The sequence below is a fragment of the Melitaea cinxia genome, chromosome 15 (assembly GCF_905220565.1).
Source record: "Melitaea cinxia chromosome 15, ilMelCinx1.1, whole genome shotgun sequence".
NCBI classification, from domain to species: domain Eukaryota; kingdom Metazoa; phylum Arthropoda; class Insecta; order Lepidoptera; family Nymphalidae; genus Melitaea; species Melitaea cinxia.
In genome coordinates, this window is record NC_059408.1 from 10,844,540 (window position 1) to 10,870,615 (window position 26,076).

At 33.2% G+C, this 26,076-nt stretch overlaps 1 protein-coding gene across 1 annotated transcript in view; it reads right to left on the bottom strand.

Moving 5' to 3' along the window:
* The window catches only part of LOC123660494 (runt-related transcription factor 3), a 31,678-nt gene that overhangs the window by 2,061 nt on the left and 3,541 nt on the right, over positions 1-26,076 (bottom strand). Inside the window, exons 2-3 of the mRNA XM_045595558.1 lie at positions 11,954-12,067; positions 294-410 (exon numbers count right to left, since the gene is read on the bottom strand). Coding sequence (XP_045451514.1) covers positions 294-410; positions 11,954-12,067 — 231 coding nt within the window. The remainder of the gene's footprint in view (positions 1-293; positions 411-11,953; positions 12,068-26,076) is intronic.

Here is a 26,076-nt window from a genome sequence, read left to right on the forward strand (position 1 = left end):
GGAAAATGACTCTTAATCGTGTTTGGTTATTAAACTGCCAACCAGTGCTGTGACCGTTGCGCCAACACGTCGTCCAGTAGAACCTGTTCTATAGAAATTATACGGCTCGTGAGTTTTATAAAATACCTCGTACATACATCACACAAATCAAATAGTAATATACGAGCATGTCACAATAACAGTACAAAGGTAGGTAGGTGCATGCTTAAGTAGTTGTTGGTGCAGTAGGTAGTAAGTCTTTTCAGGCGTAGTAGTTGGTAGGTGCTAACATGTCTTCATTAATTTTTACTTACTTTGACATGTAGTGATAGGAGGCATCCGGAATCCACCGAGTGGGTCCGGCGGGAAGGGGAACGGTCTCTGTCCGAACGCGAAGTGGAACTGCTGCTGTTGCCCTAGGAGAGACAACACTATATCAGTACGATACTGGCTGTTCTAGATCACAAACATTGAGGTCTTTATAAAAGTACTGTGTAAATAAAAGATAAATGTATGCACATTTCTCCCGTCTTTGTTATAAGTCTCGTTGTTTGATCTCTTAAAAACATCTTAATTATATAATAATAGGCTTTCTGGAGAAAAAATGGTCTTGTAAGTTTTTATGATGTGGTTATTCAAAGTTTTATTATATCAAATTATACAGAGTATTAAAACGATCAACATAGTATCTACATTTATTTTGATACTACGCTGTTTAATTTTCATGTAACAAACTTTTAATAAAAACATTTAATATGAAGTAGCAAGACTTGTAAGTAATCATATGTTATCTATATAAATAAAAATGAATGTTGCTAAGCGCATAACTTGAGAATGGTTCGACCAATTCGGCTAATTTATATATTTTTATTTTCCTTAAGGCCCACGGAAGGTTTTAATATAAAAAAAAAAAACGAAAATTGCGTGGACAAATTTAATTTTTACTATTAAGTTTTGATAGGACGAAGTCTGTCCGGGCGGCTAGTATGTTATAAATATTGTACTCAAGACATATTAACCTTATCATATTCTTAACGAATAATATCTAAACAGAAAAAAAAAAAATCTATACATTTATAGTTAGCTGACAATAATTTTTCAAAGAAATTATAGCAGTTAAGTTTAAAAACGTGTTTCTTAATTAATATCCTAAGGTAGAGCAAGGTAGTATGTATTCAATTAACACTCAACACACGTACCCTCCTGTTTGTCAACCGACACTCGATAATTCATCGACACTCGTGTGATGTTCCCCCAATACACGTTGGTGCTACTTTTATGATTCAAGATTGAAAAGACGTTTTCATCAAGCCCGTAGCTCCTTGACTAAGTACGAACACTATAAACTCTTTTTAACCGACTTCCAAAAAAGGAGGAGGTTCTCAATTCGACTGTATTTTTTTTTTTATTTTTTTTTTATGTATGTTACATCAGAACTTTTGACCGGGTAGACCGATTTCGACAAATTTTGTTTTAATCGAAAGGTTTTGTGTGCCAATTGGTCCCATTTAAATATATTTGAGATCTAACAACTACTTTTCGAGTTATATCTAATAATGCGTTTTTACTTGACGCTTTTTTCGTCGACCTACGTTGTATTATACCGCATAACTTTCTACTGGATGTAACGATTTTGATAATTCTTTTTTTGTTGGAAAGGGGATATCCCTAGATTGGTACCGTGATAAGGAAACCAGGATCTGATGATGAGATCCTAGAGAAATCGAGGGAAACTCTCGAAAATCCGTAATAACTTTTTACTGGGTGTACCGATTTTGATAATTTTTAATTTAATCGAAAGCTGATGTTTATCATGTGGTTACATATAAATTTTATCGAGATCTGATGACTACTTTTTGAGTAATCTTTGATAACGCGTAGTTGCTTGACTATGTTTTCGTCGATCTACGTTGTATTACTTGTCGATGTGATTGAAGTCGGTTTTTTTTTCGTTTGCGAGCAAACACAATTATTGAAAACAAATTAGTTATAGCATTATTACAAGCCTAAAACTCAATTAAAAAATAAATAGAAAAATTGATTCGCGAAGTCATTAATCACTTTTTTTTTTTATATAATATTTCAATGTTTTCATTATGTAACTAATTCATGCTATAGGTCTATAACAAAATAAAATAAAATCATCAATACGATAACAAACTGAGCCGCAAAAATAAAGGGTCGGTTAAAGTCTTTAATAATTTCGAAAATGCCTGACCTGGCTTTATAAAATAAAGACTAAATAAAAAATATATTGTTTTTGGGCTTAAATTGGCTTTAAATTGGGACTGCGTGCTGGCCACTCAACGTGTGTGATACCGACTTCTTGAAAATAGGCAAACACTATCTGAGCTGTATATGAGCTATTGTCTTGCACAAAAATCTTCATTAATTCAGGCATTCTCGGCCATGTCCACTAAAAATGGACCTATATAGTCATTCAGAATTTCAGTGACATATCTTTCTGCAGTTTATATTCCATTTTCTATCACCACTAGCTCGAAGTCCGGTTTTCGAAAGAAATCTCAGCCCACACGTGAACAGAGCCTCCACCGTATTGTACCTTTTCTTCTATACAGACTTGATTATAGCACTTTCCCGGTTTTCTGTACACTCTTTTCCTCCCGTCGTGCTTATATAAACATAATCTAGACTCCTCTGAAAACATAACTCTTGAGCACTCGTTCAGAGTCTTATTATCGTGTTCTCCACCATAGCTCAAACCTGAGTTTCTGTGGTGTCTTTCTAGTTTTAGGCCATTTGCGGATCTTAAGGGCATTAAATATGTTTCAGCCAGACGCCATCTTACTGTATCCGTACTCAGATTATTTCCTCCAGCTCGTAAATGATGATTCTTTAATTCAACAACCGTAAGAAAGCGATTTTTCAAAATTGTGGACACCATATAGCGATATTCTTTAATTCGGTCTTTATTTCATAAAGCTAGGTCAGGTGCATTTAAAGATATTGAAGATTTTCTAACCGACCTTTTTCTTTGCGGTTCAGTGTATTTTAAGTTACTTAGGGCTATAATAATTATAATATTTGATAAAAATAAGCAAAAAAAAAGTCCCCGAAGTTCAAAAATAATCACAAATTAAAATTAAACATGTTAGAAAACCATGAATCCTGTAATATAAACACCCATACAACACCGGCTAATATCGATAGCTTTTGTTACTATTGCAGCAACCCTTCTTCGAAACTATTATAATATTATCAAACAATGAATCTGTTTACACATTTCAGAACAGATCATTCATCGCAAGATGGGAAACCTACTGCCGTACCTAACATTTTTCGATTATACTAGTAGTTCTTCCTCTACCAGACATTTCCAGACTGTTAATATAGAAACAAAACCATAAAAAGTTCTGAACATGCCTCACGCGATACCGATTTTAGTCGTGATTCAGTATTTCCGAATTGCGTTACAAACCAATCGACAGCCCTAATCAACACCAATGTTTTGATGAACGCAGATGACTAGCGACCAAAAAATAAGTTTAGTTCTAAATAGTTACGTTAACTAAAGTTATATTTATAACGGCATGCTTATGTACAATTAATTATTTTGTGAGTTATTGCATCTATATTTGCAAAAAAAAATCAATCGCCTTAATATACGCGCGTAATTTCCGAGCGACTGCACTGAATTACTCTTTGAATATTTTTTTTTTGTATTCGTTACTGTCAGGATAAAGTTATTATAAAATATTTATTTATTTATTTATTTATACTTTATTGTACACCACAACTACATTTTAAACAATAAACACATTTAAAAAAATATATTTACAGGCTGTGAAGTACAATGGGCGGACTTATGGCTATTTAGCCATTTCTTCCAGACAACCCAAAAAATAAAATTAAATGAAACTAATATAACTTATAAATAAAAAATATAGCGATATGAAGTTCGCTGTGCCAGCTAGTTAGTAGCAGCCTTAAAATAATTATACAATATTGTTTTGTTAATAAGAAAAAGTGTACAAAAACCATTTTAACGTGTTAGTCATCGCAGTTGATCTCAATTGAAAAACTGTGAAGTACTAAAAAAAAATTAAATTTCTAGTGAAACGCGATACGATTAATCCATTAGTGCATAGTGAAAATTATTTAATGGCGATTAAAAATCCGACACACCGGCGTTTTCACATAAGCGTATTTATTCACTACATTAAATTGACAAATGCACACATTCGAAAACAATTGGAAAGCGCCCTTACACACACGCGTCTTATCACGCACACATGTTCACTTCCCGCGTAAAAGATTCAACGTATAAATCAACGGCGCAACAATTACACACTTTCATGGCAAGTTGGAATTAGAAACTGTCATTTGCACCGTTCGAGGGTTGTGTGGGAGGAGGGGGGGTATGTTACAGATGGGAGGGAAAAATAGGGTGTCGGCAAGGGCTACCGTGGACCTGATTAAAGGATTACACTGGGGTGGCGTCCGGTCTAGTTAGATTTATTATGCCAAGTATTTCAACTAGTTAGTCTTGCTTTAGGTAAGTCCGCCGACCAATATGTAAGTATGCTCTGAATAATAGCCTATGTAAAAGTTTTGATCGTTCTCGTTAATAATCGACTGGGGCCAGGTTTTCTATAATCGCTTTCAGTCGCCCTTCAAATTAAATTATATCAATTCAATGTTTTATATGTTTAGGTACGATTGTTATTGTACCTAACATATAAAACATTGTTTATAATTACGATAGTTGGCAAATCTACTAATTAGTTTTTAGATACTGAAAAAGTATATAAATAAATAAATATCTTATAACATAACACGGTCGTCTGTTCCTATGGTAAGCGACACAATGCTTGTGTTAAAGATAACAGCCGACTGTTATTACTATTTTTTTAAATAAACATAGAAATAATATATATAGAAATAATACATATATAAATACAAATATTACACCCAGACCTCGGCAGGAATTGAACCTGCAACCCGCGGAACAGAGAGCAGGGCCACTACAAACTGCGCCAACGGGCTAGTCAAAGTAATACTTAGACAGGTGGAAACACTGCCTTATTTCTGATCTGTTTACTATGAAAATAGTTAATAATCGTTAGACTTGTTGATATATATACTTTAATTATTAATCGCACAATATCGGTTGCAGATTCCTTAACAGTTTACTTTTTTGCTTTTCAAATGATTTAAAAATTTATTTTTATACTTTTACCCGCGGGTTGCTCGTACTAATTTTCTTTTTCTTCATAAAAAGTATCCTATGTTACTTCTAATACCTCCAAGAATATGTGTACAAAGTTTCATGATGATCGGTTGAATAGTTTTCGCGTGAAAGCATAACAAACAAACTTACATTCACATTTATAATATTAGTAGGAATAACTAGCCCGTTAGCAGTTTGTAGTGACCCTGCTTTCTGATCTACGGGTTGTAGGTTCGATTCCCGCCTAAATCTGGGTGTAATTGTTCTGTATTTATATATTTAGATATGTATTATTTCCAAGTAAATTTATCAAAAAAAAAAAAAAAAAAAATGCAGTCGGCTGTTACCTATAACAATCATTCAGTTGCTTACCTTAAGAACGGACGATATGTGAATGTAATAAGATATTAACTAATGTAATGTTAATTAATCGTAAACATAGTAATGTTTGATAACCTTTTGATAGACGTAACTTATAATAAAACAAAAATGTTTTTGCCCAGCAAAGATGTAAAGGATTTTCTTTACTTATTCTCTCCTCATTCTTTTATTTATAATGAAACTAAAGCCCTTCGACATTTTTTTGATTTACACTATAAAAAGCTCAAAATTTTATACAATTTTTATATCCAACATATATGCTATAGCTATAGTTATAAAAAAATCAGTTGCGTGGTTACTCCCTTCATATAATAGTTCATTAACCTTCTATAAACGGTAAAAAAAAATATGTAATAATTTTCGAAATATCGATTTTAAACGATACAAGTAAAGTAAACAATCAAGTTACAGATATTGTAAACAAGCGCGTCGGAGCGCGGGTGGTCTGGTCCGACGCATCCGAAATAGCCCTGTCTTAAAAACTGTTAATAGTTTCTACGATTATGATATCGTTGTCGGCTACTGTGCGCAAAGACGTAAACCGAACCACCCACCCGGCATGTTAAAAATAGGGGGAGTGAGCTTAGAGCTCATAACTTGTATTAAACAAGCCTAATAGCGAACTGTCTTTACCATTATTTGGAAGAGGAATTGTTTGTCGTTTAGGTATTTTGTAATATTACAATTACTGTCTTACATAGAGTAGCCCGTTGCCGCAGTTTGTTGTTACCCTGCTTTCCGCTCCGGGGCTTATGGGTTCGATTCTCACCCCGTGTCTGGGTGTCATATATATTTATTTATATATGTTATAATTATATGTATGTTTACCGAAAAAAAAAATGTAGCTATATCAGTCGACTGTTACTTATAACACAAGCATTAAGTTGCTTACTTTATGAACAGACGACTGTGTGTGTGTGTGTGTCGTAGATATTTATATTTATATTTATATATGTATATTATCTGCCCTAATATCCTCTTCCTACGTGGAAAAAGAAGCCCATGTCCATCAGTGGGATGTTACAGTCTAAATCGTGATGTGTATTATCTTTCATTTTCAAAACAGAACAATCAAGAACTTTATTAGATTTGAATTGTATTACTACTTGAATCAATTTTGAAAATTTTACCAGTTAAAAGCTATTTTAACTAAAAATAATTTTAGTTGTTGATTTAAAATCGTTACGGAAGCTTGCCGATTGAATTAAATAAACAGTGTAGTGAGTAAATAATGTTTTAGTTACAGGTGATTATTGAATACAATTTTATTTTATGACTTATTTAAAAAAACGTTTGGATAAAAGTCTTTTCTATCATAGTGTGAAATAAAATTAAAATAAAGTTATTTAAAAAAAATATTGTGACAATATTTTTTTTTGCTATTAGGTCGCGAGTCTTCTGATGTATTTGTCAATCTTGTTTATTTTTTTGAAATATAGAATAGGTACAATATGTAAAATTAAAAAACCACGCCGCGTTGGCGCAACAGTTACAGCCATGGATTGTACTCGTTGCGCTGGCGGTTGCGGGTTCGATCCCCGCACATGACAAACATTTGTATTGGCCATACAGGTGTTTGCCGTGGTCTGGGTGTTTGTGCAGTCCTTGTGGGTCTCCCCACCGTGCCTCGGAGAGCACGTTAAGCTGTCGGTCCCGGTTGTTATTATGTACACCTGATAGCGATCGTTACTCATAGTAGGGAATATATCCGCCAACCCGCATTGGAGCAGCGTGGTGGATTAAGCTCTGATCCTTCTCCTACATGGGGAAAGAGGCCTATGCCCAGTAGTGAGATATTACAGGCTGAAGCGTGCATGTAAAATAAATGCATTTGGCAGGATTATATCTTTGTTTATATTGTTTTAAAATGGTAAATCAACGGATCGACCATTGTGCCACAACACTGACGTCATTTTAATAACATTGGTTTTATCAAATCTAATGTAATTTAAATCTTAGCTCAACTTAATATATTAATTAAAAGCTCTTTCTTCAAAAAAAATTTTCTACTAAAAAAGTTATTTTTTACGACTTACTAAGCAAGAAAGTGTTATATTGTTTTCATATTATATATTACTTAAAAACAATTATAACTGTAGAAGGAATTCCATTATTTATATCTACATCCACACATTGTTATACATAACAAACGCACAACATAAAGGAATCGCTCAAGTCATTAATATGCCCGCATCTTCATATAGATGTGTAATTCGTCGGAACTTAGAATTAAATAATTTATCGTCGTGGAGGCTGGAATAATAAATCAATATGCAGGGCATGCACACACGGGGAGGTAGCCCGACCTCCCGACCCGGCCCTTTCTTGACTAATTAATTAAACAACCGATTCATTACAGCCTTCCTTTGTGCCCTCACATTCGTCTCGTGAAGGGGTACAGACAGCAGATCCTTTACATTTTTCATCGGAGATAGTTCGAATAGTACGAGCATGTCTGTTGAATTAAATAGTTGATTAGTTTCTGAACTGAAAATACCTCGTAACGGGTTTTTAATGAAAAGACACCTAATGGTTTTTTAATGAAAAGCGTTCGAAGTTGTGAACTGTGAAATAATTAATTATTTTTTTAACAAAATAAATAGCTCAATCGAATTCGTTTTTAACAAGATTTTTAATTAAATGTTGTGTTTCTTGATTCATGTTTTATTTTAAAATAAAATTATTAGTTTTCTAACATCCATGTAAGTTAAGATACACGAATGTTGTTTTTTTTTATATTTACAAGTTGAATCAATAATTTAACTTTTCTCATGTGTTTAATTTTGACGAAGATTCTTTATAATAAATATTAGTTTGTGTAGTTTAAATAAATGTTAACATTAATTGAGTCCATACTGAGTCATTTGAACAGATCCCCACGATACAGATTGATGGAGCATTAGACGAGATTCGGGACGATTCTTGTATCTGAATTTGTTATAATTGTATATATATAGACATATGTATCATCATCATCATCATTTCAGCCTATTGCAGTCCACTGCTGGGACATAGGCCTCCACAAGTTCGCGCCAAAAAGGCGTAAACTCATGTGCGTTGCCCATAGTCACCACGCTGGGCAGGCGGGTTGGTGACATATGTATATATTTATTTAATTATTTATTTATTAATACTTTATTGTACAGCACAACTACATTTTTAACTTTAGGCACATTTAAATACAGGTACAGACTGTGAAGTACAATGGGCGGCATTATGGCTATTTAGACAACCCAATACCCCATACAACATAACCCCATATACTATTATAATAGTTATACAAATAATAAAATTAATCAATTCATTATTTAATATACGTATATATCTTTCTTTTTAAGATTAATGACTTAATTAATATTACACTCCGACCAAAAAAAACATGTGAGAAGAAATGTGAGGGAAGGTTATGAGGGAAATCAAAATAAAGTCGATCTAACACTAAGTTTATTAAGATTATTTTGAGTATATTATAGAGGCAAAATAACAGACGTCATCCGGAGCAAACAAATAACAATTTCATTAGAAATCTGCATCAGTAAAATAACAATTTCGTAATAAATAAGCTAAATTAAGGAGGTTATTAGTTTGCAAGACAATCATATTGCTCAATGTGCGTTAACCCGTACACACCCTTATAGAAGACTTAGGGGATATTTTAAAGTTTGTATTATTATTGTTAAAATAATTTGTTTATTGTCAACCTTTTATTGTTAAATGCACGATTCTATGTCTGATTGAAAAAGAAAGAAAAGTAAATCTTGTTTTAAATAATTGTGTTTGCTCGCAAACGAAAAAAAAACCGACTTCAATTACATCGACGAGTAATACAACGTAGATCGACGAAAAAATAGTCAAGTAACTACGCGTTATCAAAGATTACTCAAAAAGTAGTTATCAGATCTCAATAAAATTTATATGTGACCACATGATAAATATCAGCTTTCGATTAAATCAAAAGTTATCCAAGTCGGTATACCCAGTAAAAAGTTATTGCGGATTTTCGAGAGTTTCCCTGGATTTATCTGGGATCCCATCATCAGATCCTGGTTTTCTTATCACGGTACCAAACTAGGGATATCCTCTTTCCAACAAAAAAAGAATTATCAAAATCGGTACATCTAGTAGAAAGTTATGCGGTATAATACAACGTAGGTCGACGAAAAAAGCGTCAAGTAAAAACGCATTATTAGATATAACTCGAAAAGTAGTTGTTAGATCTCAAATAAATTTAAATGGGACCAATTGGCACACACCACCTTTCGATTAAAACAAAATTTGTCGAAATCGGTCTACCCAGTCAAAAGTTCTGATGTAACATACATAAAAAAAAAAAAAAAAAAAAAAAAAAATACAGTCGAATTGAGAACCTCCTCCTTTTTTGGAAGTCGGTTAAAAAATAAACGAGCGTGCTTTAGGCCTCGCAACTGAAGTAAAACTTCTGAGGCAATAGACTGGCAAAATAGACCTGAATGGTATCTAAGATATACGAAACGTAACTGGCTATGAGAGAAAGAAAATGTGTGCTCACACCTCTCTCTTGCTTCATTAACCTCGCCTGATCACACTTTTCGTAACACTCTCGTAACGCATTCATCAGCCGTATGCTGTATGCTGTGTGCTGTTGGGAGTACCCCAAGTCCAGCGTACGCAGAGAAGTTTTACTTTAATTATTTCTAATTCTTAACAAGTGTACTCATTATACTCGTAATGTGAACCTTAAAGTCCAATCATTAGATTTGTATGACATGAAGCGATGAAAATTAAAATATGAATGAAATGAACGATTTGTCTTACAGACCATTAATTGTATCTAAAATGTTACGATAAATAATCCTCAATCATTCATGTTAATATACATAAAACAAAAAGTAATCAGTACAAATACGGCAGAACTTGCCCCGACTTATTTTAAATTCAGGACTTACATAATTAATATATTCTCGTCTAGAATAAAAAAAAATCTTTAAACGTTTCTTATACGTTTTTGTACGACCAAAAACATTTTGTTAATTTATTTAAATTCTTTACTGTGGTTTTTTTATGACGTAATATAATCCTAATATAAATTAAAGAATATGTTTTATTTAAGTGACATTTCTTTTGAGTTTATATTAATAATAATGATAAGATAATGGAAGGAATTCAAAGTGACACATTTTTGAACAATTCATTAATGAATATCCTTAAATCTATACAAATAAATGAAATTGGAGTGTCTGTTTGTAATATTAAAATAACCACTTTTTACAAAGTTCATGTGTATACACGGTACATATACCAAAATAACATTTTTTATAACTTTTGTCTGTCTGTCTGTCTGCCTGTATGTCTATTTTTTCCGGCTAATCTCTGAAACTCTCGGACCTATTTTGACTTTTACTTAAATAGCTGATGTAATCAGGAGTAACTTGGCTACTTTTATTTTATTTAATTCCACGCGGACGAAGTCGCGGGCACAGCTAGTATCTTAATATTTAATACCAAAGTTTTCAATTAGCATAACGTTAATAATGAATCTGTAAATAAAAGTGTCATTCTGTATTGCTTGGTCGGCGCCAATTCAAAACTTACAATTTTTATTTTTTTATTTTTATGTTTCTATAGATTATATACCACCATTACTATCTCCTCCTTTCAGATAGGTACTCATTTGAAAGAAACGTTTCTACGCATTCTGTCTCCTACACAAAAAAAAAATAATTCAAAAATAATAAAAATAATGTTATTGATTTCTTTTCTATCGGCTGTTCTATTAATTTAAAAATACTCAAAAAAGGTTGCGTGCATGTTCTTTTAAAAATAAAAACACTATAATATATAGAGAGATAATTATTTGATAAGTTTTTAGTGGTAAAATCAATTTAAAAATAAAATAGTTGAATTTAGTTTGGACGATAAACATACACGCAAGTGGTCATAATATATTTTATACGTATAAAGAAAACTGCCTTATGGGTATTATGCGTCACTCCCTACCTAGTAATAATAAAAATAATTATCTAAATTACGAGTAGTTACTATACTACAAAATAATACTATAATATATATATATATAATAAATAAATACGCAATAATATAATAACCGCCGTTTAAGTAAAAATTGTTCCTCTATGTAATGCTATGTATAGACACAGTACAAATTCTGTCGATTAAAAATGATAGGGTTTATCGATTTGTGAAGAGTTAGACGTGTTAAGATGTATGGAAAATAAGTCCATTTAAAAGGTTAAAATGGGTAGACATATTTTTTTAATGTCAAATAACTTTGGTCAAATACGCTTCAAAAGTACCATAGAATTGTCATTCTACAAATTAAATTATTTTTTTATATTTAAAAGTGAAGCTACCACTTTCGATTCGGAATGTAGATATTTGCAAAATTATTTAAATGGCAATACTAACTGGTCTTTGACCTCGGCTCCCGCGGTCCATCGACGGTAACTTTAATGGCTTTGTTGTAAGTCGTCACTTGTGGCGGCGTCGTCGATATCGTTATTGTCAACGTGAAAGATTTACCTGTAACAAATCAAAACGTTAATTTTTTATGTCTTAAACGGAATAAAAGTTTATCAATTTGAAAAATGTATATTATTATAACTATATAATAAAACTGGAATCAAATCTATTTTTTCTTTTAAGTAATGTGTTAGTCTTTGAATAAAGTTGTTAATAAAGGTAATAAGCTTATCGACATTATATAATAATAATAAACTCTTTATTTATGACTAAGGTCCATATTGGGTTATTTTTTCTTATTGATTTTTTCATTTTGTTTTGTTTTTATTATGAATATGTTGAAAAGAAAAAGAATAATTACAAAAGAAGTACATATTTATTGCAACTATAGAAATAAGAGTTTTCTTGTAACTTAGGGATATGAAAAATACTTAGATGCTGGACAATTCTCAGACCAATCCGATATGCATACAAAATTTCATAAAAATCGATCCAGCTATTTCGGAGGAGTATGTTAACTAACATTATGACACGAGTATTTTATATATAAGACTAGCATCCCGCCCTGGCTTCGTACGGATATTTATCAAAATTTCATATATTTTCCCCTCATTTTTTTGAAAATATAATATAGCTTATGTCACCCACGGATAGTGTAGCTGTTATTATTTCACTGTTGTTCCCAACAGTGAAAGAATTTTCAAATCGGTTCAGTACCTAGTTTCGGAGCCTATTCAATGCAAACAAACAATTAAATATTTTCTCTCGTGTAGGTTTAAAATTAAATCAGCTGAAGAGTGTAATTTCAAAAGTGTGTAATTAAACAAATTTTTCATTAAAATTTGTGTATTAACATGTTACATGTTGTAAAGTTGAATAAAATTTCAACTAGCGGGGTGGTTGGTTAAAAAAAATTCGGTCCTAATGGAACTATGAAATCGATTAAGCTGTAAAATATTTGTACAAACTTTTTACTCTGAATGAGTGGAAGCAATAAATTCAATCTGTGGTCGCTACTCTTTTCGCCAGCGTCCAATTTTTGTAGTTCGATTTTGATCACTTGTTCGAAAAGTTAAAAATTTATTACAGAATTGCTTTCAATTTTCCGGCATCGAATGTCATTCCAGCTGAAAGATATTATCTCTAGTATCTCTTAAAATTGTCATATATTGCTTTCTGAAATGCAGCACTGGTCGAAAGTACGCATAATAAATTAAATTAACCCTAAAGTAATGACCATCAAAACTGCAATAACTCGCCAACTATCAAAATACCGAACAAATAAGCACTTGAAGTGAAATGACGTTTCAAAGTGGAGAGCATAAAAGAGCAACTCGTCCACAACATATCAGAGCACGTCACAAACAACAGGCCGACCACTTCATCACAGCATAACGCCGGCAATAAAAAAAACATTTCCATCTGCGGAAAAACCACAGTTAATATTAAATGACCGTCCGTCAAAGCTGTATTGTGGAGCGCTTTGCCGGCCGCTCGCAGCGGGATGCAGCCAATACCGATTTTCAGATTTTTTCCACCCCGTTGCGGGGTGGTGGGAGAGTGACATGTAAGCTTTAATGGGGCCTGAAGCGGCACGCCGCTGGCTACACGCGAAAAAACTGAAAAAAGCCTCATTCATACGTGATTTCATGTGTAGGCTACTTTCTGCGGGCACGGTGTGTGCTCGTTAAAAATGGAGGCCGTACACGAGTCGGCTTGTTGCGGCTATCGGAGTTTATTAATGCGGCTCGAGAGGCGCTCACGTCGTTAACACTTATGGGAATACTCGTGTTTTGTGTCATGATATTCGATGTATGTACCAAGATTAATTTTGTGGGATTAAACACGATTTGGCCTAAAATAACAATGTATACTTTTTTTAACAATGTATAATTTTTGTAAACTGAACTATATTAATATTGACTCATTTAAAATCAAATGACGAATAATAATATTAAGACACAAGCAGTTGAAATTGTAAATATTTTTATATTAATTCAAAATTTGGTTGTATACTGAGTAGGTAACATTAAATATTATCCTTAACCTGAAACGTTGAACTAGACGACGACTACATTTACAGCAGTCTCGACATTGATGTCGTTTTAAACAACACTCAAATATCCAACAATAGTTACGGAACAGTTATTAAAAAAATCAAAACAAATAGCTTTGAACGCTAGACAAGTGATGTACCGGTGCCAGTCGCGGCGTGCCACGGAACACCACGTAGCGCCAGAACAGTGCGCCTAAATAAATAACCCCCTACTTAATGTACCGGCGCACGACACGCTTTACGAGTTCACAATTTCCTCACACACCCCCTTGTCACACGCTAAATGATGGACGTTTTATTTTTCGAGATTGATTTATGTGGGACATGATTTTATTACGCAAGCTTCGGTATTTGGAGACGTAAGGCATAAACGTCACAATTATTTGTTTAACTTTGTTAGCGCGCCATAGACATGACACTGATGTAACTTTGTTTTAAGAAATTAAACAAGATCAATAATTAATCTTCCTTGAGCGTTAGAATTAAGAATATTTATCATTTGGTCTATATTATAATTCTTACTAAGTATTTTTAATATTTGTATTGTACCTTTTGTTGTTTTAACTATTCTAATTTCCATTAAAAACTATAAATTAGCAAAATTTATCAAAACTCTTAACTTTTCAACGGAGGTAGATCACAGCAGGAAATATCCTGCTCAAAATAAAAAAAAGGCTGACTGGGTAAGTATCTCAACCTTACAGAAGATGAGAGCTAAATAATACTGCTTTCGATCAGTGTTGTGTTCCTGTAGTAAGGAAGGTGACTACAGTTTCTGGGGAAGGTTGGAGATAGGGTCGTCAACATGCTTACGATGCTCTAGTTGTTGCAGGCGTCTATAAGCTACGGTAATCGGTTACCATCAGGTGAGCAGTGCACTTGTTTGCCAAAATAGTTATAAAAAAATCTTAATGTTTATTTTTGTTATAGACGAGTATAAATATTATTTTTATATTAACAATTCTGTATAAGAAAGTGAAAGCCAGTACATGCAAGACTTAACGAGACTAGCAGCTACAGTGTAGCTTAATGGAATATTGAGAAGACTTTTACTTTTAACGTTATTGTTGTCTTTATATTCAAGATAATTGCGCATTTAATTGTACAACAAGTGATACACATGACGCAATTAGTAGCTAAACTGTAGAACTGCGCTTAGTGCCGCTACTCGCGACTACAGATACTACTCCACTGAAACGTACTCGAAATGAGGGGTTGTGGGTTGGATAAGACAACTAATAATATATCTTAACATTTTAAGAAAATTGAATGAAATATCTAACGCTAACGTTGACTTCATGTTTTACATTATTTGACCAATCATAGGCCTAAGTATGTTTTTAAACTAAAGGTTCTTACTCATTCAAAAACGCAAGTTTGATTTTTTTTTAATTTACATTCAACTCACACATCAGGTCAGGCCGGTTAAAATATGGTAAATTTTTATTTAAGAAGAGAAGTGGATATTTTTTCAAATAAAATTGCGATTCTGACGGTTTTGTAGATAACTACGAAAAGAAAGTCCATGAAGTTTATAAGATATTATGTATGTTGGACGCTATTCAAGTAGAGTTATCATATTTTTTAATATTCTTACTTAAAAGTAGAACCAATTTACAAAGCAAAAATCGTTAACAATGCTACATGCCATATCCACACAAAATTAACGCTCTCTCCGTCGAGGCAGACGACATTTCCTAATAGCTAGATGCAATCCAATTTGACACCTGTCAAATACACTCCTTGCCGTGTCAGTCGCGGCGATTACGACGATGTCGGACGTAACGACGTGCTAATGCTTACGTGCGCGCTAATTGACTGAATTAATATGCTGATGTAAGCTGTGTGTTTGCTCTTTGAACGATGTAACTCAATCACAAATCCACAACTATATTAACCCACCATTTAAAACCCACACAATAATATAAATTTTGCACTAAAAGGCTATCGATGTTGTAAATGAAACTCGTTGTACAGCCAGTTGAAATATTCAATCCGTAATTCTAATGCATGATGTCGAGTGTGAATCAGCGTGACACCACAATACATAGTTACGTAACTTGTGGGCCGCGCTTAGTTAGCGCAACTACCCCAAAACCGAGAGGCAACCATAAATGAAATGGTAGTTTTCCGCGGCTAACCGGGCGCGGCTGGGTCGGCTGGGCCGGTTAACCGGGCCGGTTGCGGCCGCGTTATGGTTGACAAGGGCCTGTTACGGGCTCCGACCGCGTGCGTGCCACAACCTACACGATGTTTGCGTGTTACCCGCGACCGCTCAAGTTTGTTTTAATTTTTTTTATATATTCAAGACGTCTACACATGAGTTGCTAACTTTTACAAGCAAATTGAAAAGATAAAGTTTTTATTACCTTCGATAAACTAAGAAACGTAATAAAATCGGGATGTTTATTTAAAAAGTTTCGTCTTCTGATAAGTATGCATGGAAATCTGAGTCGTTCGTAAACGGGATGCAACAGTAATCAAAGCGGGGCCAAGGCACCACAATATATTCGAATAAAGAATTTCTTCAAAGGAAAATTTTTATTCAAATGGCTATGTGACCGCAGGCGTGGCCCCGCCTCCGTGAAAGACGCTGCTTTTCCGACCTTTTCTATTGGTTCGCTCGCGGAAGGCGGGTCGTGTCTTCTTCTTCGAGACCAACTTTTCATTTGCACAACTCTGAAATATTGCCAGATTAAAACACTGCGCGAAACTTCTCAATGCGGTTTTTCAATTCGCTTCTTTTTTATCTTCGGAGGATTTTCCATTACATTCATAGCCATAATTATTTAGCGAAGCTAAGGATTCTTCATCTCCCATCGTAATACATTAAATCTGTAATGCATGTTAAAAATTTATAAATAAAATAATGAATATTACACTAAAATATAGTTACGAGCTTATGTTATTTTTTACTATTAGGATTTTGTGTTTTTAACGTGTTGTCAGTACAACCATTATTTTCCGCTTCCTATAATTGTCAGATGTTAATAAATTGTACATTAATAATAGATATGGTAAGGGCTTTTGTGATTTCATCGTCTTCGAAATATTACGTAAGGAACTTCGATCGAATGCCAGAAATACATTAATACTCTATCTATATAATATAGGTCTATTACGATTTGCGTTTTCAAATACTACATGTTATAAAAATAGATTTTTAACTTAGTTGGTATAAAAATAATAAGTAATATATTGATGAAATTGTGATAAAATATATTAATTATTGTCAAGTATAATTTGGAAAAAATGTTAGAAATTAATTCGCTGTCACTAAAAATTTGATTATAAAAAAAAAACAAAAATCTTTTTACAAAAAAGTTTTTACATTATTGCTGGTTGATCCACTGCTAAGGGGTCCGGGTACCGGGGTACCGGGTAGTCGAAGGAATACTTAACTAGTGAGTTTGTCATTACATTATTATTAACTAGCAACCTACCCCGGCTTCGCACGGTTACAAAAACTATCAGTGCCCCTCTACTATATTATTCATATAATATTCATCTGGAAACACTTTATTTACTTAAGAAAACCGCATTAAAACCCGTTGCGTAGTTTTAAAAATCTAAGCATATGTACAGACAGCGGAAAGTGACTTTGTTTTATACTATATAATGATAGTGTGATAAGAACACAATGTTAGTAATGAACTTACTTAATTGAGTATGCTAAGATACCATTAAAACTTGCCTTAAACGTAGTATGCAAAAATGTAATATACTCAATAGGATTACTATAGGGCTCTCATTTACATTTCATTAGATACATATAAATTGAAATCTAATATCAAATGTAAATTATATATTATATATTAAGAAAAACAAATACAACTAACTTTTTAACAACTTTACACTTAACTTTAACTGAGTTAGGGCACAGCAGGAATTTCCTGCTCAAAATATGGAGCAGCCCGACTGGGGTAGTACCTCGACCTTACAGAAGATCACAGCAAAATAATACTGTTTTCAAGCAGTATTGTGTTCCTGTTGGTGAGTAAGGTGACCAGAGCTCCTGGGAGGATTGGGGATTGGGTCGCCAACGCGCTTGCGATGCTTCTGGTGTTGCAGGCGTCTATAAGCTACGGTAATCGCTTACCATCAGGTGAGTCGTACGCTTGTTTGCCGACCTAGTGACATAAAAAAAAAATAAAAAAAAATACAAGTTTTAAAAATTATCAGTTATGGTTTTATGGTACCTGTCTTACATTAACATGATATGAGACTACCATTTTCATACAGTCAGTAATGAATCAGATTAATTATAAGTAAAGGAGTAGGATGACTTTATTCTTATTTATTTATCTATTAGAATTTTAATTAGAATTTTACGAATCTTTTCTTATTTTTCAACGACCGATCGACGGACTTTATTCAGTTTCATCGACCATTCATTAAAGTTTCATTCATCAAGTGCTTTAAATTGATCATAAATGACTCTAAATCATTAGTATTACTAATATTAGTTATAATAATTCTTGGCTATAATTTTAATCTTTAATTTTATGGTAAGTAAAGGAAAAAGCACTGCGTATAAATATACAAAAATAAAAGATAACAATTAATCAGTTTGCAATGTACCGACGAGTTTGAGCTTTCACTTCATATCTACTTATATCGGTAACACGTCACTGAACAGTGCGAGCATGGCGCCGGATACTACAGCAAGTTCTTGATAATTCAATTTCAGGACGAGAGGGTTTGATCTCTATTGTATTTCGTGTTGATATCGTCTTGTGTATAGGCGACGCAAGCGACGCGATCTGCGTTACGATTTCAGTAGGGACACGTTCTGTCCCTCATACTGCGACATCAAGGTTGAGGCCGTTGTATACGACTTCGGTCGATACGCTGTAATGCTCTGTCTAGCCTAAAGTAGTAGGTATATGTCGTATGTGGTACTGAAGAATTATTTTTGACTGGCATTGTGGTATTGTTATGTATGTTTCTTGGTATACCGATATGCGCAGTTCTATGATTAAATTTTGCTGAGTGTTGTTTGAAATTTTACCGCAGTAGAATTGATAATGAAATAAAATGAAACATTTATTTTGCCATAAGGTGATACACACACTTAACGAAAGTCAAAAACAATATAATTTACAATAAAAATTCAACAATAATAAAAAAAGCTAAGGTAGCAAAATATCAAGCAATAAAATGAAAATTTACATCTTAAAATTAGGTACATTACAAACTCAGGTAATGTACCCAGTGTCATAAGAAACCCTAACTTAGTCGAAATAGTCAAAATTAAGTAACTCAAAATTTCTAATGTCTCGATAGACACAACCTTCCTATTTAACGGTCTAGTACTACATATTAAGTTTTCGCTATGGATTCAGGTCATAATGCTGAAACGTGAGACATTTATTCCTAAAGTGCATGCTTACAGCTGAAACATACTTTTCAGAACGCTCGCTATATTAGAGGTTCTCAAAAATTACATTGTCGTATATATAGGTCGCTTAGTTGTGTATTTCAGTAGAAAACAATTTCAAGCCCCACATATCAACAACATCTTGTCTATTTAATTGGCTTAATTTTACTAAAGGTTGCCTGGAAGAGATCGCTCATTAGCGATTAGGCCGCCTTTTGTACTTATCTCCTGCTTTTATATTTGTAATTTTGCTCACTCTTGGTGTACAATAAAGAGTTTTTATTATTATTATTATTACTACTTTCGACCTCAATAGAAAAGTTTGAAATCTAGTGCGGGGTTGCAAAATATAAAATAATAACGTAAGTGTATATTCTCTAACGCATATTTTAGAAGAAAATGCATTTTTTTTAAATTAATACAGTAGTTTTTTACTATGTTACAGAATTTACTGAAAGTGTCAAATTAAATAATAATAAAATTGAGGTTGGATTGAGGTGTTCAAATAATGTATATTTAGAAATCAACTCCCTTTTGGAGTTAAAACGGGGGATGGTAGGTTGACTCACTCATCACGAAATCTCCGAAACTATAACAGCTACAAACTTGAAATTTGGCAAGTAGGTTCCTTATAGGGTGTAGACATCCGCTAAGAACGGATTTTACGAAATTCAACCCCTAAAGGGGTAAAACGGGGGTTGGAAGTTTGTATGAAAGTCCCATGTTTTTGAAGTAAGAGACTTGAAATTTAAAATTTTTGCTCTATAGATGGTGAGAAGGTGTCCAAATAATGTGTCTTTAGAAAGCAACTCGCTTTTGGGGTTAAAACGGGGGATGGTAGGTTTACTCACTCATCACGAAATCTCCGGAATATAACAGCTACAAACTTGACATTTAGCAGGTAGGCTCCTTATAGGGCGTAGAGATCAGCTAAGAACTGGTTTTACGAAACCCGACCCCTAAGGGGATAAAACGGGGGTTCGGAGTTTGTATGAAAGTCCTATATTTTTGAAGTAAGAGTCTTGAAATTTAAACTGTACGCTCTTTAGATGGTGAGAAGGTGTCCAAATAATGTATCTTTAGAAATCAACTCCTTTTTGGGGTTGAAACGGGGAATGGTAAGTTGACTCTCTCATCACGAAATCTCCGAAACTATAACAGCTACAAATTTGAAATTTGGCAAGTAGGTTCCTTATAGGGTGTAAACATCCGCTAAAAACGGATTTTACGATACTCGATCTTTAAGGGGATAAAACGGGGGTTAGAAGTTTGTATGAAAGTCCTATGTTTTTGAAGTAAGAGACTTGAAGTTTAAATTTTATGCACTATAGATGGTGAAAAGGTGTTCAAATAATGTATATTTAGAAATCAACTCCCTTTTGGAGTTAAAACGGGGGATGGTAGGTTGACTCACTCATCACGAAATCTCCGAAACTATAACAGCTACAAACTTGAAATTTGGCAAGTAGGTTCCTTATAGGGTGTAAAGATCCGCTAAGAACGGATTTTACGATACTCGATCCTTAAGAGGTTAAAACGGGGGTTGGAAGTTTGTATGAAAGTCCTATGTTTTTGAAGTAAGAGACTTGAAATTTAAATTTTATGCACTATAGATGGTGAGAAGGTGTCCAAATAATGTATATTTAGAAATCAACTCCCTTTTGGAGTTAAAACGGGGGATGGTAGGTTGACTCACTCATCAATAAATCTCCGAAAATATAATAGCTACAAACTTGAAATTGGGCAGGTAGGTTCCTTATAGGGTGTAGACGTCCGCTATGAACGGATTCTACGATACTCGATCCTTAAGTGGATAAAACGGGGGTTGGAAGTTTGTATGAAAGCCCTAAGTTTTTGAAGTAAGAGACTTGAAATTTAAATTTTATGCTTTATAGATGGTGAGAAGGTGTCCAAATAATGTATATTTAGAAATCAACTTCCTTTTGGAGTTAAAACGGGGGATGGTAGGTTTACTCACTCATCACGAAATCTCCGAAACTATAAAAGCTATAAACTAGAAATTTGGCATGTAGGTATAGGGTGTAGACGTTCGCTATGAACGGATTCTACGATATTCGATCCTTAAGGGGATAAAACGGGGTTTGGATTTTTGTATAAAAGTCCTAAGTTTTTGAAGTAAGAGACTTGAAATTTAAAATGAATGCTCTATAGATGGTGAGAAGATGTCCAAATTATGCATCGTAAATATATATATAAAGAGAAAGTTCACTGACTCACTCATCACGAGAACTCAAAAACCGCTGTATGGTCCATTCATTCAGGATGGACAAAGATGAAATTTAGCAGGGAGGTAGACTATAGTCAGTAGACGTCCGCTAAGAACGGATTTTGCGATATTCCAGCGCTAAGGGGGTTTAATTGGGGTTAATAGTTTGTATGAAACATATACAGCAGCTATAAGTTCGCCTGATAGGTTATTTATACTGCAACCTGAAAATAAAACTAAAAATGTGGTGTACCTATAGGTTTTATAAAAATAACTATTAAATTATACTAAATTGTGCCTTTTAAAAAGTTACTCAGTGTGATAAGCATTTTAAGTGACTGAAATAGAAAAATAATTTGCGTTAGACATCGTGATGCATATCTTCATAACCACGCGGACGTAGTCGCGGGCAACAGTTAGTGTATTATAAAACAAAGTCCCCAAAAGTGTATGTGATCGATTCCCTCAAAATCTACTGAACGGATTTTCATGCGGTTTCACCAATGAAGAAAGGGCTTCAAGAGGAACAGCTAAGCCGATTTTGATGAGAGTTTCACTGGAAGTTTGCCGGGAAACTTTTTGACACACTGATTTCAACGCGGGCGAAGCCGCGGGCACAGCTAGTATGTGATAAATAGTCAATGTTCCAAAGAGAGAGATGTGTAATGTTCGAATTTACCCAACTGTACAATAAACTGGCGAATGACGTTAGGGAAGCTAAATCGCTTTTTACTTTTAAGAAACTACTTAAAATCTATATTAAAAATCGAATTATATAATGATAATAATTTATAAAATAAACACTAATTATTTCAATTTCATAAAAATATCTAATTAAAAATTAAACTACATGAATGTCATTAAATTAAAACTAAACTACGGGTTATGAAATTTGGCAAGGAAATAAGGATAATAATAATAATAAAATATTTTTTTTGATTATAATAAAGAATACTAAAATTTATAATAAAGCAAAACAATTGATACGTTTTACCTTAAAAAAAATTAATACGTGTATTAATTTTTTGTTATATAATGAAACATAACTAACTCCCTAACAATGACACTTCCAGTTTCGCATATTTCTGTTTACTCGTGTATATATATTTTAATACTACCCTACATATTGTTAATTTCTTGTCTCGACTGTAAATTGTTTATATATTGTATTGTAATGTACCCGACATATAAATATTTTTATACTATAAAAAACAAGTCAACACACACAACACGTGGCAAACAAGCGTACTGTCCGTCTGATGATAAGCGGATACAGTAGGCAACGGACGTCTGAAACACCAAGAGCCTCGAGTTGCCCTATTCCTGACCCTCTTGGACTTCTAGCATCTTCTAGCAACTTCTAGGAATTCCTCAATTAACAGATTATCAATTAGAACTAGTAATTCATAAGATGATACTGGTCATCCTACACACCGTCCCACTGACACCACACTGACGTCAAAACTGTACTTTTTTGTTTTTTGAATTTATATTTCTTTTGGCGCGTTAGTGAATAATGATGAGAGTAAATTTTTACGATGCGTGCGCACACCGTCACAAATAACTGACACCATGAAGTTAGCTAGTCAACGAAAAAGAAGTTAGCAACGTGAAGTTAGCTAGCCAATGAATGCGCGCGCACACCATCACAAAAAAAACCGACATCAACACCCTGAAGTTAGCTAGTCAACGAAGAAGAAGTTAGCAACGTGAAGTTAGCTAGCCAATGAATGCGCGCGCACACCGTCACAAAAAACTGACACCATGAAGTTAGCTAGTCTACGAAAAAGAAGTTAGCAACATGAAGTTAGGCTGGCCAATGAATTATAACTTCTTTCGTGCGTACATAAGTACACACACACACACTTTTTTATAACTACCTAGGGCATTGGACACTGTCTACACTACTACAATAACGGGTACTACAGAATAGGTATACAACGGAAGTATAACTAAAGTGTTTTTTTAAATATTTTTATTTATTTATTTATTTATCACTTCTGGCATACATATAATCAAACACTTTTACGTAATAAAAAAAAAAAAAAAAAAAACAACAGTACAGAAATAAAATTAAACAAAAAGAACAAACATTTTATTTATGTTTTCTAACATTTTAACCGCGGATCCCTAACGCGTTAAACATTAAGCACAGACCCGTGGACTTTAAACTGCTTTTATGTGTTTCTTTATTATTCGTAATGAACATTGAACACATGTAAGTTGTAATATTTTTTAGGACTACAATTAGTGAAGTTATTTAAATATTAAAAAAAAAAACTTAATTTCCCTCACATTATTAACGTGAATATTATTTGGAGTGCCCAATAATTGAGATTTTGAGATTTGTTTATATAAGAACCCGCAACCGCCAGCTCAACAGCCATAAGCCACGACTGTGATCTTTGCGCAAAATTTTTACCCATTTAGCAAATTAGTTGTTAAATTTAACTAGCTGAGGTCCACAACTTCGAGTGTATAGTAAAATACTATATATATACTTACTGGTTTCTATTAAGACCCTTAATACATTTTTTACGAACAAAATAATAATACTATTTATTTTATTATCTCGCTAACAGTTATCTAAATGGTATGGTATTTATACAATATATTATTGCAGTCCCATTAATAATAATAACATACTCTGTAGTCAGATTATCTCGTGCCTGTCGTCGCCATACCGGCCGCTGACACGATCTTAAGCTGGGAGATATACGCATATCCCAGTTACATTAACCCAGCTTACCCTATTACTTATTTATCTATTAGACAAGACCTAGATAGCCTAATGCTAACTAAACGTCACGTGACAGTCGCTTTGTGCATTATCTAGCTACCCGCAAAACCACGTTAGTACAAACTAGACATGGAATTATAGATGGATAAGAGATTTAGTGCATTATCTGAATACTGCAATGATTTATATGAGTATTTATTAATGTCTCATATCGTGGCATGTTACACGTAATCCTTAAAAAGAAAAAAAATATAGTGTCACTAATTTTTAAGACTTATAAATAAAAATTAGATATATTTAAAGATAAAATATAAAGATACGCATAAGCGATACACAGATACGAGAAAGCTATTATAGGAATACCTACTGTCACTGCTTTAAAGTCACAAGTAAGTTCTAATAAATATTAACATAGTTTGGAAGCCTTTTTTGGAATTCCACCATACACTAATTTCAATTTAAGGCTATGGGTCTCCCATTTTATAGAAAGTCAAAATATCTTCGGTTTAATTTGTTAATATCGAAATCATAAATTATTCTGAGTAGAAAACTAAAATCAATTCCACCAACTCTTTAACACCACTATTTTGGATTTAATTGCTATTCATAAACATTTCTGTTTACAAAGCATACGCGTGATAAGAGTGAGGATATTCGATTATTTAAATCACTTTATTTTTTGAGAGTAATGTAATAATAACAATAATTATGTTTAGGTAGATTTCAGCTGTACCTAGTATATGTCGATCATAAACCTTAAATTATAATATTTGAAGAAACCAAAGATAAAACCTAAATTTCGTCTGCCGTATTTTTAGCCACGTTAAGTAAAAGTGGCTACTTATTTCGTAGCGTGTCAGTATAATTTGTCTTAATTTTGCCTCTGAAGCTCGTATATTTTAACGGATAACTAAAGGGCTATATTTAAAATAAAAAACAGTTTGGCTCAATCCAGCGCCATGCTATTTAGTTAAGACTCAAATAAATAAACGCCGGTCGCAGCACAAAAATAAAATTATTCAAAGGACAAACAACTTTTTAGTCGCCTTAAAAAATTCGTCGATTTGTCATATCTGTAAATGTTGAATTGTGAATATAATGTCGGAAGAATCACCGTGTCATTTTACGTACACACTATTTTTTTTTTTTAGTAAGAAGTAACGACTTTGTACTCTGTTCTATCAACCTGAGTTCTGTGTATTTTATGAGCCATGAGTACATAATATTGATAGGGGCATCTAACTATCTTATCTTTCTCGCAAAATACATTTAAAAATATTTATTTAAGAATCTTAAATAATTAATTACAACATCACGATAAACATTCATCTGTTTGACCTGCTTGTAATGGTACGGAAAGAAGTATATTGTATTCACTCTTAAAATAGTTCATTGTAGTTAGTAATTTTATTATGAATGTTGTTATTTATTTTTATTAGTTTGTTTTTGTAGCTTGTTATTTTTTGCACTTTTATATTATACGGTATTGCATCATTCAAGCACATAGTATTGAGTTTATTCCTGTAAAAGTCATAATTTTAATATCGTATAAAGGCATCGAATCGTTATTTTTTAGTTATTAATAAACGGATTCACAGTTCACTTAAATGGATACATCAATATCGCTATATTATTATTGATCAGTACACTCGCGACAACGATGTGT